We start from the raw sequence: 13,299 nt of genomic DNA on the forward strand, positions 1-13,299 counted from the left end.
ACCTGTTTTTGGCCACAAAGCATTGACGGCAATTTCTCCCTTAAATTCTTCAGACATTCCAAGAACACACAAGGACATTCCATACTTTGCTATAGTATATGCTGAAACACAGAAACCACATGTTCACATATAGAGCATATTAAGTATTGTTTTCAGCATACATTCAAGATTGGATTTCAGCTATATTGATCAGGTTTCTCTAGTGACTTATACCGGCAGTCCTATAGACCAGGGTTTCCCAACTCCAGTCCTCAAGGTATACCAACAGATCATGTTTTCAGGATTTCCTTTGTATTGCACAGGTGAAGCAATTATCACCTGAGCAATACTAAGGAAATCCTGAAAACATGATCTGTTGGTGTGCCTTGAGGACTGGAGTTGGGAAACCCTGCTATAGACAATGAGTTGGACAGTAGTGCATAGGTGTGGCCACACTGCATTCAAAAATGGGACACAGGATCCTTACTCTCATGATTAGAACCCCTAGTGATCATACATTATCACCTATACTGTTTATGAGTGAGTATATTGTTTGGGGGCCAACTCCTTAAAGTGTATGAACTCACACTGTGACCAATGTCAATTTCAAAGTGAATTAATGGCTGCATGTTTTTGCAAGTAAGCTATTTGAGAGCATACATGGGTAAATCTCCCCACTATACAGTATATCAGAAAGCTTAAGTACAGACTATTAAATCACCAGTATCAAAAAGATGATCATTGCAAAAGTTGCCTCATATATGGAGTAAAGCAAGTGTAAAAATAGTCTGACCCTATTGTTTGCATTGAAGCATCTAATCAGCGTGTGCAGAGGTCATTGTGAAGGGAGGGGGGAGCAGGGTCAGCTGGGACATCACCTATTGTGATTGGTGTATATAACATGTGTATAAAGGTGTTACCGATCATTGAAATCCTGCCTCTGATAAGACTTCTGAAAAAACAGGAAGTAGGTCTAAAATAGTCCCATTGAGAGAATTGCAAGATTCCCAGTTTATTTATTTTGCTAGATCGTGATGTAAAAAAACAAAACAAAACACAATACTGCAAAGAAAATTTAACGCACAAGCAAGATTTAAACAATGAGTCATTTTCAGATAATGCATTCCTTTTATTCGATAAAGAGGACTTATTATTTTATTAGGTTTTCCAAAAAGTAATAGGCAACCAAAGTTTAAAAAAAAAATCTAAACTTATTATAAGTAAAATTAAAGTATAACCCTAAAATATTCACTGCAAATTAGAGATAAAATCTTTAGCCCATCTTAACAGCTAAAATGTCGGACATTAAACAACAAAGATAAATAGTAGGATTAGCGTGCACTCTGTCTATAGTTGAGAGGTGCTGGTTTTAATGGATCGTAAAGGCCCTACAGTCAGAATAATTCAAAATTCACCGCACACTCTGGAAAGGCATTGTGAAAAAGTGCTCAATTTATTACAGAAACATGAATGACAGCAAAAAGGCACAAAAAATAATAATGGACTAAAAGAAATGACGTTTCAACCCTTTCCAGGGTCTTAATCATAGTATTGCTTTATCCAAGGTGTGGAGAGTAAGCACATACATAAGTAAAGGAGTCACTGGGGAATCCACAGAGGCTATTTAAATCAGGTTAAATGCCTATCCTGTAGGTGTGTAGCCAGAATGGCTGGGGACTTACTGTCTCTGGTACCTCTGTATATGTAATGAGAGACTTGGGTTAGCCTATTATTTGCTGCAGTCTCCCACTCAGGCACATTTACAAGCAGCTGTCTGCTCTACCTTGGCTGCCTAACACACTGGCAAATCGCATTATATTGCTAATAAATAATATGATGTGAAGTAAAGTGAAAGCTGCTGGCCGGACATAAATTCATTTACTCCCTATGTGCGCTTTGCTCATGTTCTGTTTATTAGGATTTATTCATCAATTAATTCCCCAGGATTGAGGTTTGCTGTCGGCAAAGTACGAGTTCTCCTTATACTCCATGTATCAGCGACCCGCAAACTAGGGTCATTGATTTCCACTTAATATTAAGATGTCATACAGCATCAACTCCTCCCATCCACAGTGAGTTCCTCTCAGAGGAACCAAAAGGAACATAAGAAAGTACAAGAAACTGAGGCTGAATTCACACGGCAACATTATACAGTACAAGCTCAGGATGCAATTCAGGGCCTGACCACGTGTCTCCTGAACCAACAGCCTTATGTGCATACTTGAGGCTGTTTGATAAAAATTAGGAGACCCACAATCGGGATGGGAATTGCAGCCGTATAACATGGATGTGCAAATTCGACCTAATATGAAGGAAAATCCTCACATTTGCTAAAGTAATGTAGAAAATGTCTTTTTCGGTAACAACTTCATTTTAGAATTTGACAAAATGATAATATTATTATGTATCATCAATCACGGAAAGCAATGCAGGAATAACAAATCTTTAGGCTGAGTGAAAGTGTCTCTGACTTACCACAGTGATTTTTGAACCAGGCCGGGTTCAGGTTGAGTGGAGGGCTTAAATTGAGGATATGTGCTACTTTGCTTTTCTTTAAGTAAGGGATGCAGACTTTTGATCTGAAAAACAAATAAGTATACACATATTGATAGGCAATACACAGAGATAAAGGACTTGTTGCAGTAGTGCATGTCAACTTTACATCAGCACAATTTTGTTAGGAAGTTATAGGTGTTAAAAGTTGACCAGCGATTTCTCATTTTTACAACAAAATTTACAAAACCATTTTTTTAGGGACCACATCACATTTGAAGTCACTTTGTGGGGTCTATGTGGCAGAAAATACCAAAAAGTGACACCATTCTAAAAACTGCACCCCTCAAGCTACTCAAAACTACATTCAAGAAGATTATTAACCCTTCAGGTGCTTCACAGGAACTAAAGCAACGTGGAAGGAAAAAATGGACATTTTAATTTTTCCAACAAAAATTTTCTTTTATTATCAATTTTTTCATTTTCACATGGGCAACAGGATAAAATGGATCCTAAAATGTGTTGGGCAATTTCTCCTGAGTACACCGATACCTCATATGTGGTTATAAACCACTGTTGGGCGCACGGCAGGGCTCGGAAGGGAAGGAGCACCATTTGACTTTTTGAATGGAAAATATGCTGGAATATTTAGCGGTTGCCATGTCGCGTTTGGAGAGTCCCTGTGCGCCTAAACATTGGAGCTCCCCCACATATGACCCCATTTTGGAAACTAGACCCCCCAAGGAACTTATCTAGATGCATAGTGATCACTTTGAACCCCCAGGTGCTTGACAAATTGATCCGTAAAAAAAAAGTACCTTTTTCTTTCACAAAAATTTTCTTTTAGCCTCAGTTTTTTCATTTTCACATGGGCAACAGGATAAAATGGATCCTAAAATTTGTGGGGCAATTTCTCCTGAGTACACCGATACCTCTTATGTGGTCATAAACCACTGTTTGGGCGCACGGCAGGGCCTGGAAGGGAAGGAGCGCCATTTGACTTTTTGAATGGAAAATTAGCTCCAATCCTTATCGGACACCATGTCACGTTTGGAGAGCCCCTGTGTGCCTAAACAGTGAAAACCCCCACAAGTGACCCTATTTTGGAAACTAGACCCCTTAAGGAACTTATCTAGATGTGTAGTGAGCACTTTGAACCTCCAAGTGCTTCACAAAAGTTTATAACGCAGAGCAGTGAAAATAAAAAAAAATCATTTTTTTTCCTCAAATGATTTCTTAGCACGCTATTTTTATTTTCACATGGCTAACATGAGCAATTGGACCACAAAAGTTATTGTCCAGTTTGTCCTGAGTACGCTGGTACCCCATATGTGGGGGGGAACCACTGTTTAGTCGTAAGACAGGGCTCAGAAGGGAAGGAGCGCCATTTGACTTTTTGAAAGGAAAATTAGCTCCAATCGTTAGCTGACACCATGTCGTGTTTGGAGAGCCCCTGTGTGCCTAAACTTTGGAGTTCCCCCACAAATGACCCCGTAAGGAACTTATCTAGATGCATAGGGAGCACTTTGAACCCCCAGGTGCTTCACAGAATTTTATAACGCAGAGCCGTGAAAATATTTTTTTTCCCTCAAAAAATTATTATTTAGTCCGCAATTTTTTATTTTCACAAGAGTACCAGGAAAAATTGGACCCCAAAAGTTGTTGTCCAGTTTGTCCTGAGTATGCTGGTACCCGATATGTGGGGGGAACCACTGTTTGGGCACACGGCAGGGCTCAGAAGGGAAGCAGTGACATTTTGATATGCTGACTTTGATGGAATGGTCTGCGGGCGTCATGTTACATTTGCAGAGCCCCTGATGTACCTAAACTGTGGAAACCCCCCACAAGTGACCCCATTTTGGAAACCAGACCCCCCAAGGAACTTATCTAGATGTGTGGTGAGCACCTTGAACCCCCAAGTGCTTCACAGAAGTTTATAACGCAGAGCCGTGAAAATAAACAATCATTTTTTTCCTCCAAAAAATGATTTTTATTTAGCCCGCAATTTTTTTTTTCCACAAGGGTAACAGGATAAATTGGACCCCAAAAGTTGTTGTCCAGTTTATCCTGAGTATGCTGGTACCCCATATGTGGGGGAAGACCACTGTTTGGGCACACGTTGGGGATTGGAAGGGAAGTAGTGAGGTTTTGAAATGCCGACCTGATGGAATGGTCTGCGGGCGTCATGTTGTCTTTGCAGAGCCCCTGATGTGACTAAACTGTGGAAACCCCCCACAAGTGACCCCATTTTGGAAACTAGACCCCCCAAGGAACTTATCTAGATGTGTGGTGTGCACTTTGAACCCCTAAGTGCTTCATAGACGTTTATAACGCAAAGCTGTGAAAATAAAAAATCATTATTTTATCTTCAAAAAATGATTTTTTAGCTTGCAATTTTTTATTTTCACAAGGGTAAGAGGAGAAATTTGACCCCAAAAGTTGTTGTCCAATTTGTCCTGAGTACGTTGGTACCCCATATGTGGGGAGGGGCCATTGAATCATAGAATCGTAGAGTTGGAAGGGACCTCCTGGGCCATCTGGTCCAACCCCCTGCTCAAAGCAGGATTCGCTAAATCATCCCAGTCAGATGTCTGTCCAGCCTCTGTTTGAAGACTTCCATTGAAGGAGAACTCACCACTTCTCGTGGCAGCCTGTTCCACTCATTGATCACACTGTCAAAAAGTTTTTTCTAATATCTAATCTGTGTCTCCTGCCATTCAGTTTCATCCCATTGCTTCTAGTCTTTCCTTGCGCAAATGAGAATAAAGTTGATTCTTCTACAATGTGACAGCCCTTTAGATATTTGTAGACAGCTATTAAGTCTCCTCTCAGTCTCTCTTTCGCAAACTAAACAATCCCAAATCCTGCAACCTTTCCTCATAAGACAGGGTTTGCAGACCGGTCACCATTCTGGTTGCTCTTTTCTGAACTTGCTCCAGTTTGTTGATGTCTTTTTTAAAATGAGGTGCCCAAAACTGGACACAATATTCCAGATGAGGTCTGACCAAAGAGGTTTAGAGGGAAATAATGACTTCACGTGATCTAGGCTGTATGCTTCTGTTAATACATCGTAGAATTGCATTTGCCTTTTTTTGCTGCTGCATCACACTGTTGACTCATATTCAGTCTGTGATCTATTAGTATACCCAAGGCTTTTTCACATGTGCTGTTGCTTAGGCCTATTCCTCCCATTCTGTATATGCTTTTTCATTTTTATTGCCCAGATGTAGTACTTTGCATTTTTCCCTGTTAAAAACCATTCTGTTAGTTGCTGCCCACTTCTCCAGTTTATTTATATCTTTTTGAATCCTCTCTCTCTCTTCTCTAGTATTAGCTATCCCTCCTAGCTTTGTGTCATCAGCAAATTTAATCAGTTTACCCTCAATTCCTTCATCTAAATCGTTGATAAAGTTGTTGAACAATACAGGGCCCAGGACAGAGCCCTGTGGTACCCCACTTGAGACATTCTTCCAACTGGATGTGCAGCCATTTACGACCACTCTTTGGGTCCGATCACTAAGCCAGTTATGAATCCACCTAACAGTTGCCTTGTCCATTCCATACTTAGTCATTTTTTCAATAAGGATTGTATGAGATACTTTGTCAAATGCTTTGCTGAAGTCAAGATATACTATATCTACAGCATTTCCTTGATCCACCCAATCAGTGATTCTGTCATAGAAGGAAATTAAATTAGTCTGACATGACTTATTAGTTACAAACCCATGCTGACTCTGTTTAATCACTTCATTCTTATCCAGGTACTGACATACATGTTGTTTAATAATTTGTTCAAAGATCTTTCCTGGTATAGAAGTCAGACTCACCCGGAAATAGTTGCCTGGGTCCACCTTCTTCCCCTTTTTGAAGATAGGAACAACATTTGCTCTTCTCCAGTCTTCTGGAACTTCTCCTGTTCTCCAAGAATTTTCAAAGATTATGGAGAGGGGTTCAAAAATTTCTTCTGCTATCTCCTTCAGTACTCTGGGGTGTAATTCATCTGGACCTGGAGACTTGAATTCATTTAGGTTAGCTAAGTGTTTCCTCACTATCTTTCTGTTTATAGATATCTTGGATTCTTCTATTCCCTTAATAGGACAGTGAAGAACAGTTGATGTTACATTTCCTTTCTGAGAGACAACAGATGCAAAATAGGAATTTAAAAGTTCGGCCTTCTCAACATCCTGTCTTACCATTTCATCATTTTCATCCTGTAAAAATCCTATAGCATCTTTGACTTTTCTTTTACTTTTGACATATCCCCAAAATCCTTTATTATTGCTTTTGACATCTCTTGCAAGCCTCAATTCATTGTCAGCTTTAGATAATCTGATTTGTGCCCTGCAGGTTCTGCAGACAGCATTATATTCTTTTTTAGATATGCCTCCCTCTTCCCATTTTATAAACATTTTTTTCTTCCTTTTTAGCATGTGCTTAAGTTCTGTGTTCATCCATCCTGGCTTCCTTAAATGCTTCCTATTCTTCCCTCTTTTTGGAATTGTTAACAATTGTGCTTTGAGAATTTCATTTTTCAAGATTTCTCATCCTTCCTGGACATTTTTGTCTTTAAGGATATCCAGCCATTGGATCCCTCCAATTCTCTTTCTGAATCCCTTAAAACCTGCCTTTCTGAAATCTAACCTTGACGTCTGAGTCTTCACAGGTCTTCCTCCTCTAGTTATCCAAAAATTCTAAAATAGCATGGTCGCTACCTCCTAGGGTCCCAGGCACTTTTACCTCCTCAACCATTTCCTCCCTGTTTATAAGGATTAGATCCAAGGTAGCAGTTCCCCTTGTTTTCTCCCTTACCTTTTGGAAGATAAAGTTGTCAGCAAGAGAGGATAAGAATTTCCTTGACCTGTTAGTTTTGCCTGAGAGAGATTCCCAACAAATGTCTGGATAGTTGAAATCTCCCATGACAACTATATCATTTTTTGGAGAACTTGGCCATTTGATGCATAAAGAGTTCATCCATATCTTCAGCTTGCACAGGCGGCCTGTAGTAAATGCCTACAATGGTGTCCTTTCCATTGTTCTGTCCTTGTATTCTTACCCAGTTTCCACAGAACTCCCAGTCTCTGAAGCTTCAATCTCTGTGCAGATATACGCGTTTCTAACATACAATGCGACACCTCCTCCTCGTTTATCAAGTCTGTTTCTTGCAAATAAGTTGTATCCTTCTAGTCTTGTATTACAATCATGTGTATTGTCCCACCAAGTTTCAGTGATTCCAATGACATCATATTTCTTTTTCTGTGTTAGTAGTTCCAATTCTCCTTGTTTGTTGCCCATGCTTTGTGCATTAGTATAGAAACATTTTAGTTTGTGATTGGTTTCTCCTTCTCCAATATTTTTATTAATTAGATTCTTTTGTCTTTGTTCTTCCTTTCCACTTCGAATAGCAGAGTTCTCAATAGCATTTGTCAGGTGTATGGTTTTTTCTGGTCTTTTGCTTCCCTTCCCATGTTGTTCTAGTTTAAAGCTCTCCTTACAAGTGTAGCAAGGCGACTTCAAGATACTTGCTTTCCAGTCTTCATAAGGTGCACCCCATCTCTAGCAAGTAGTCCATCGTAAAGGCAATTCACTCCGTGATCCATAAATCCAAATCGTTGCTGACGGCACCATCGACGTAGCCAGTTGTTCACCTGCAGAATCTTATTCCACCTCCTTGTTCCATGGCCATCCACTGGGAGGATGGAAGAGAAGACCACCTGCGCTCCCAGTTCTTTCACTTTCTTGCCTAAGTCTTCAAAATCTCTGCAGATGGTTTCCAGGTCGTTTCTTGCGGTGTCATTTGTCCCCACATGTAGTAGTAGGAATGGGTAGTCATCTGTAGGTCTGAAGAGTCCTGATATCCTGTCAGACACATCTTTAATTTTTGCACCTGGAAGACAGCACATTTCTCTTGAACTTATATCCGGTCTGCAGATAGTGGCCTCTGTTCCTCTCAGCAGGGAATCCCCCATGACCACCACTCTCCTTTTCTTCTTAACAACATTTTTCTTTCTCCATGCAGGAGGACTCTGAAGGCGTACAAGGTTGCTGTTTGTGGGCAAAGTCTTATCCTGATGTATTTCTTAATCGTTTTCCTGCGTGAGAGCCTGGTACTGGTTCCTGAGAAGTATGGGTGCTGACTGCCTCCTGATCCTCCTGCTTCTCTGGGTCACGTCTCCATTCCTCTGTTTCTTCAGGTGCACTTCGAATTTCTTCTCTTTCTGTAACATGAAGAGATAATTCTGCTCAGTCTAAGAACTCTTCACCTTCCTTAATGATCTTCAACGTAGCTTACCTCTCTTCGAGATTTTGCAACTTTTCCTCCAACAGGGACACAAGCTTGCATTTGTGGCATGTGAAGTTTGGCTTTTCCACTGGTAAGTCTGTGAACATGTAGCAAGAAATGCAGCTCACCAGATGGCTCCTGGCCTCTTTCATATAGAGATTTCTTAAAAACAATGAAAGATGAGCCAAAATGAGCCAAAATTTGCACACGTCAGGGCTTGAAATGGAAGTAGTGACATTTTGAAATGCAGACTTTGATGGAATGGTCTGCGGTCGTCGTTACGTTTGCAGAGCCCTTGATGTGCCTAAACAGTAGAAACCCCCCAAAAGTGACCCCATGTTGGAAACTAGACCCCCCCAAGGAACTTATCTAGATGTCTGGTGAGCCCTTTGAACCCCCAAGTGCTTTACAGAAGTTTATAACGCAGAGCAGTGAAAATAAAAAAATCATTTTTTTTCAACAACATTTTTTTAGCCCCCAATTTTTTATTTTCCCAAGGGTAACAGGAGAAGTTAGACCCCCAAAGTTGTTGTGCAATTTGTCATGAGTACGCTGATACCCCATATGTTGGGGTAAACCACTGTTTGGGCACACGGCGGGGCTTGGAAGGGAGGGAACACAGTTTGACTTTTTGAATGCAAAATTGGCTGGAATCAATGGTGGCACCAGGTCACTTTTGGAGACCCCCTGATGTGCCTAAACAGTGGAAACCCCTCAATTCTAACTCCAACCCTAACCTCAACACACCCCTAACCACAACCCTAACTCCAACACACCCTTAACCGTAATCCCAACTATAACCATAACCCTAACCACAAGCCTAACCCTAATTCCAACCCTAATTCTAACCCTAGCCCTAACGGAAAAATAAAAATATTTTCTTTATTTTATTATTTGTGCCTACCTATGAGGGCGAGAGGGGTGGTTTATTTACTTTTTATTTCATTTTGTTCACTGTGAGAGTTTATCACAGTGATGAAAATGAATGAATGGAATCTGCAGCGGCGGGCGCACTGCGCATGCGCCTGCCATTTTTCAAGATGGCGGCGCCCATGATCCGGGACCGCGGGACACCGGAAGCGACAGCAGCACTCGGCAGGTACCGGGGGGGGGGGGGGCGATCGGAAGCTGGGGGGAGCGGAGGGGACGCATACACTGTCACTGGTCGGGAAAGGGTTATGTTTTGAAGTAGCCTTGAGGGACCTGTATGTCAGAAAATCTAGAGATACCATTTAAAAAATTGCACCCCTCAAAGTATGGCAAACCACATTTAGGAAACTTGTTAACCCTTCAGTTGCTTTATAGGAAATAATGTACGGTAAATGGAATGAAAAATTACATTCTTTCAACTAAAATGTTGCTTTTATCTCAAATTTTCAAAATTTTTCATTCTCACAACTTGTACTGAGAGAAAACGCACCAAGAAAATGTAATAAGTAATTTCTACTGAATGTGCAGATACCCCTTGTGTGGTTATATCCACGGTTTGTGCACACAGAACAGAAGGAAAAGTGCGATATTTGACTTCTGCAAAACAACTTTGGCTGCAATTGATTTTGGATATAGGGACCCATTTGTGTACTCCCCAAAGTGCCAAACCAGCAGAAACAAAAGGACACCATTTTGGAATTTAAGACACTTCAATGAGTTGATCTAGGGGTGGACCTTTTTGGACTCTAAGGCTAATTTCACACATCAGTTTTTTGCCGTCCGGCAGGATCCGGCTATTTTTAGACAAAACGGAGCAGGCGTAAATTTTGTAGAACTGTGGAAACGGATCCGTTTTTCTGCCGGATCCGTCTAGCAGGTTATATCTGTTTCCTGGGGGCTGACCAATTGGATCTGAGCATGTACAGACTTAAAAAAACGGATCCGGTGGCTGGATCCGTCTTTTTCTGGATCCGGCGCATTCCGGCGCCCATAGACTTTCATTGCGGCAAAAAGCCGTAAGCGTCGGTTCCGGCGCTTCCGGCTTTTTTGCCGGTGACAAAAAACGTTACAGTAGCCGTTTTTTCCAGACGCCGGAATGAGACAAGTAGCCGGATCCGGCAAAAAAACGGACAAACCGCAATGCCATCCGACGTGATCCGGCGCTAATGCAAGTCAATGGGGAAAAACCGGATCCGGCATTGCATTTCGCTGGATCCGGTTTTACAAAAAAAAAAGCCGGATCTCGCCTGACGGCGCAAAACGGATGTGTGAAAGAAGCCTTAGCTGCTTCACAAAAGTTTGGAAGATTGGAACAAATGAACCCCTTCACAACCTTGGGATTTTCCATTTTTCGCTCCCCTTCTTCAAAGAGCCACAACTTTTTTTTTATTTTTCAGTCAATATGGCCATGTGAGGGCTCTTTTTCTTGGGATGAGTTGTACTTTTGAACACCATTGATTTTACCATATAGCGTAGTGGAAAAAGGGGAAAAAAAAATTCAAGTGCAGTGAAATTGTAAAAAAAGTGCAATTACACAATTTCTATTTTTTTTTTTAACAAGTTTACTAAATGTTAAAACTGACCTATCATTATGATTCTCCAGGTCATTACGAGTTTGCAGATAAATAAGAAAAGAACCTATACATGTTAAGTGGTGGAGAAAAAAAATTCAAAGTTCGTAAAAATAACAAACAAAACCGCACCGTCCTTTTAGGATCTGATTTAAAGTTTTATCTTGATTTACAAACTATATTTCTGATATAATTAAATTAGTTGGTATAATGATGTAGTAAACGTAATACAATCAATCGGATTGGCATTTTCATTTTCATTGTGTTTATTATATAAAAAAAATCTTTTCCCTCAAGTTTTCAAATGTTTTCTCCTGATTATATCCTCTTTGTTTTAACGTTTCTTTAATCACAACCCACTGTTATAGGAATCAGTATTAGAGCTAATTTTTTGGCTCTCGCCATTTCTCCATAAGTGATGGCAACTTATGTTTAAGTTGAAACCATGTAAGTGCGAGGGGTTTTCAAAAATTATCAACGGAGCCCTCGCACTGCCGAACACCCCCTTCTACTAGCTTGGGATGGGACTCGCAGCATCACCTCGCAGCGTCGCTTCTCCCAACACCTCCTGTGATCCCTCCCCACCGCTGCCAACCCACCGGTAAGTTGAATTCAGACTATAAGATGGACCACCATTTGATGCATTTTTTTCCCCATACTTGACTCCTGAAAATTTGGGATGCCTCTTATGGTCCAGTGGGTTTTATAGTCCGAAAAAACATGGTATTTATAAGACGGAATTTCTAACATCAGTTAAACAAACTGCACAATAAAGAGATTGATTCAAATGAATACATTCTCATTGAACAAACCCTTTTACAAAACGCATTCTATTGTTTCTAATACAGTGTATGCATAACAAGAACAAACAAGCATTCTTTGTTAAACTATACAGGGTAAATTAAAAAAACTATTACAATCTGACATCTTTCAGAAGTAATTGAATCTCATTTAGATATGTACAAGTACCATAATATGGTATCACAGTCATGTCATCATTGAACAAATAGATCATGAATGCACAAGGTAAAAGGACACTGCTCTTTTATAAAGATCTGAATTAATTATAGTTATCTGCTGAAAGCTAGAGCGGTTCTGCATAGAATTCACAACACAGTGACCATAAAGAGTTAAACAAAACATCAAATAACTAATGCTAATCAACTCCATAAAAGCAAATTGCGTTCCAAACCAAGCCTAGCCAATAAATTCATAAATCTTATAATTAAAAATAAAACAATCTGCACCCAATTCAGTAACATTAAGGCTGTGTGCCCAGGTTGCGGTTTTTAAGCGTTTCCGCTGTGGAAACGCTTAAAAACCGCTTAAAAAACGCATGCAATCCTATGGGTTTTCGCAGTTTTACCGCTGCGGAATCGCATAGCGGTAAAATCCGCATCATGTATATTATTTCTTAGGAATTGCGGCGATTCCGCCGCCATAGGATTGCATTGAAACGCTCACTTTACCCATGTCGCGAGACCGCGACGTCATCAGAGGTGATTCGCGCAATGCATCCCAATGAGGGCGGGAAGGACTCCGGGGGCCGACAGAGGGTAAGTATATCTTTTTTTTTTTTCATTATTATTATTTTTAACATTCTATCTTTTACTATTGATGCTGCATAGGCAGCATCAATAGTAAAAAGGCTGGTCACACTTGTCAAGCACTATGCTTGACAAGGGTGACCAATCTGTCAATCACTGACAATTCTGCAGCATTTCTGCAACGTGGGCACATAGCCTAAGGGCTCGCTCAAATGAGCGTTCTAAAGGCCCTGTCACACTAAGCGATGCACCAGCGATCCCGACAATGATATGACCCGGTCAGGATCGCTGGTGCATCGCTAAGTGGTCACTAGTGAGCTGCCAAACAGGCAGATCTCACTAGCAATGTAGGGACGCAGAAGCGGTCATAGAATCATTGAATCGTAGAGTTGGAAGGGACCTCCTGGGCCATCTGGTCCAACCCCCTGCTCAAAGCAGGATTCGCTAAATCATCCCAGTCAGATGTCTGTCCAGCCTCTGTTTGAAGACTTCCATTGAA

At 40.8% G+C, this 13,299-nt stretch overlaps 1 protein-coding gene across 1 annotated transcript in view; it reads right to left on the reverse strand.

Annotated features, from left to right (window-relative positions):
- HSDL2 (hydroxysteroid dehydrogenase like 2) overlaps positions 1–13,299 on the reverse strand; it is a 145,092-nt gene that overhangs the window by 63,764 nt on the left and 68,029 nt on the right. The window contains exons 6-7 of the mRNA XM_073549694.1: positions 2,455–2,558; positions 3–101 (exon numbers count right to left, since the gene is read on the reverse strand). Coding sequence (XP_073405795.1) covers positions 3–101; positions 2,455–2,558 — 203 coding nt within the window. The remainder of the gene's footprint in view (positions 1–2; positions 102–2,454; positions 2,559–13,299) is intronic.

This window comes from Dendrobates tinctorius, unplaced genomic scaffold (assembly GCF_039654945.1).
Source record: "Dendrobates tinctorius isolate UK_male_01 unplaced genomic scaffold, ASM3965494v1 ptg000160l, whole genome shotgun sequence".
Lineage (NCBI taxonomy): Eukaryota > Metazoa > Chordata > Amphibia > Anura > Dendrobatidae > Dendrobates > Dendrobates tinctorius.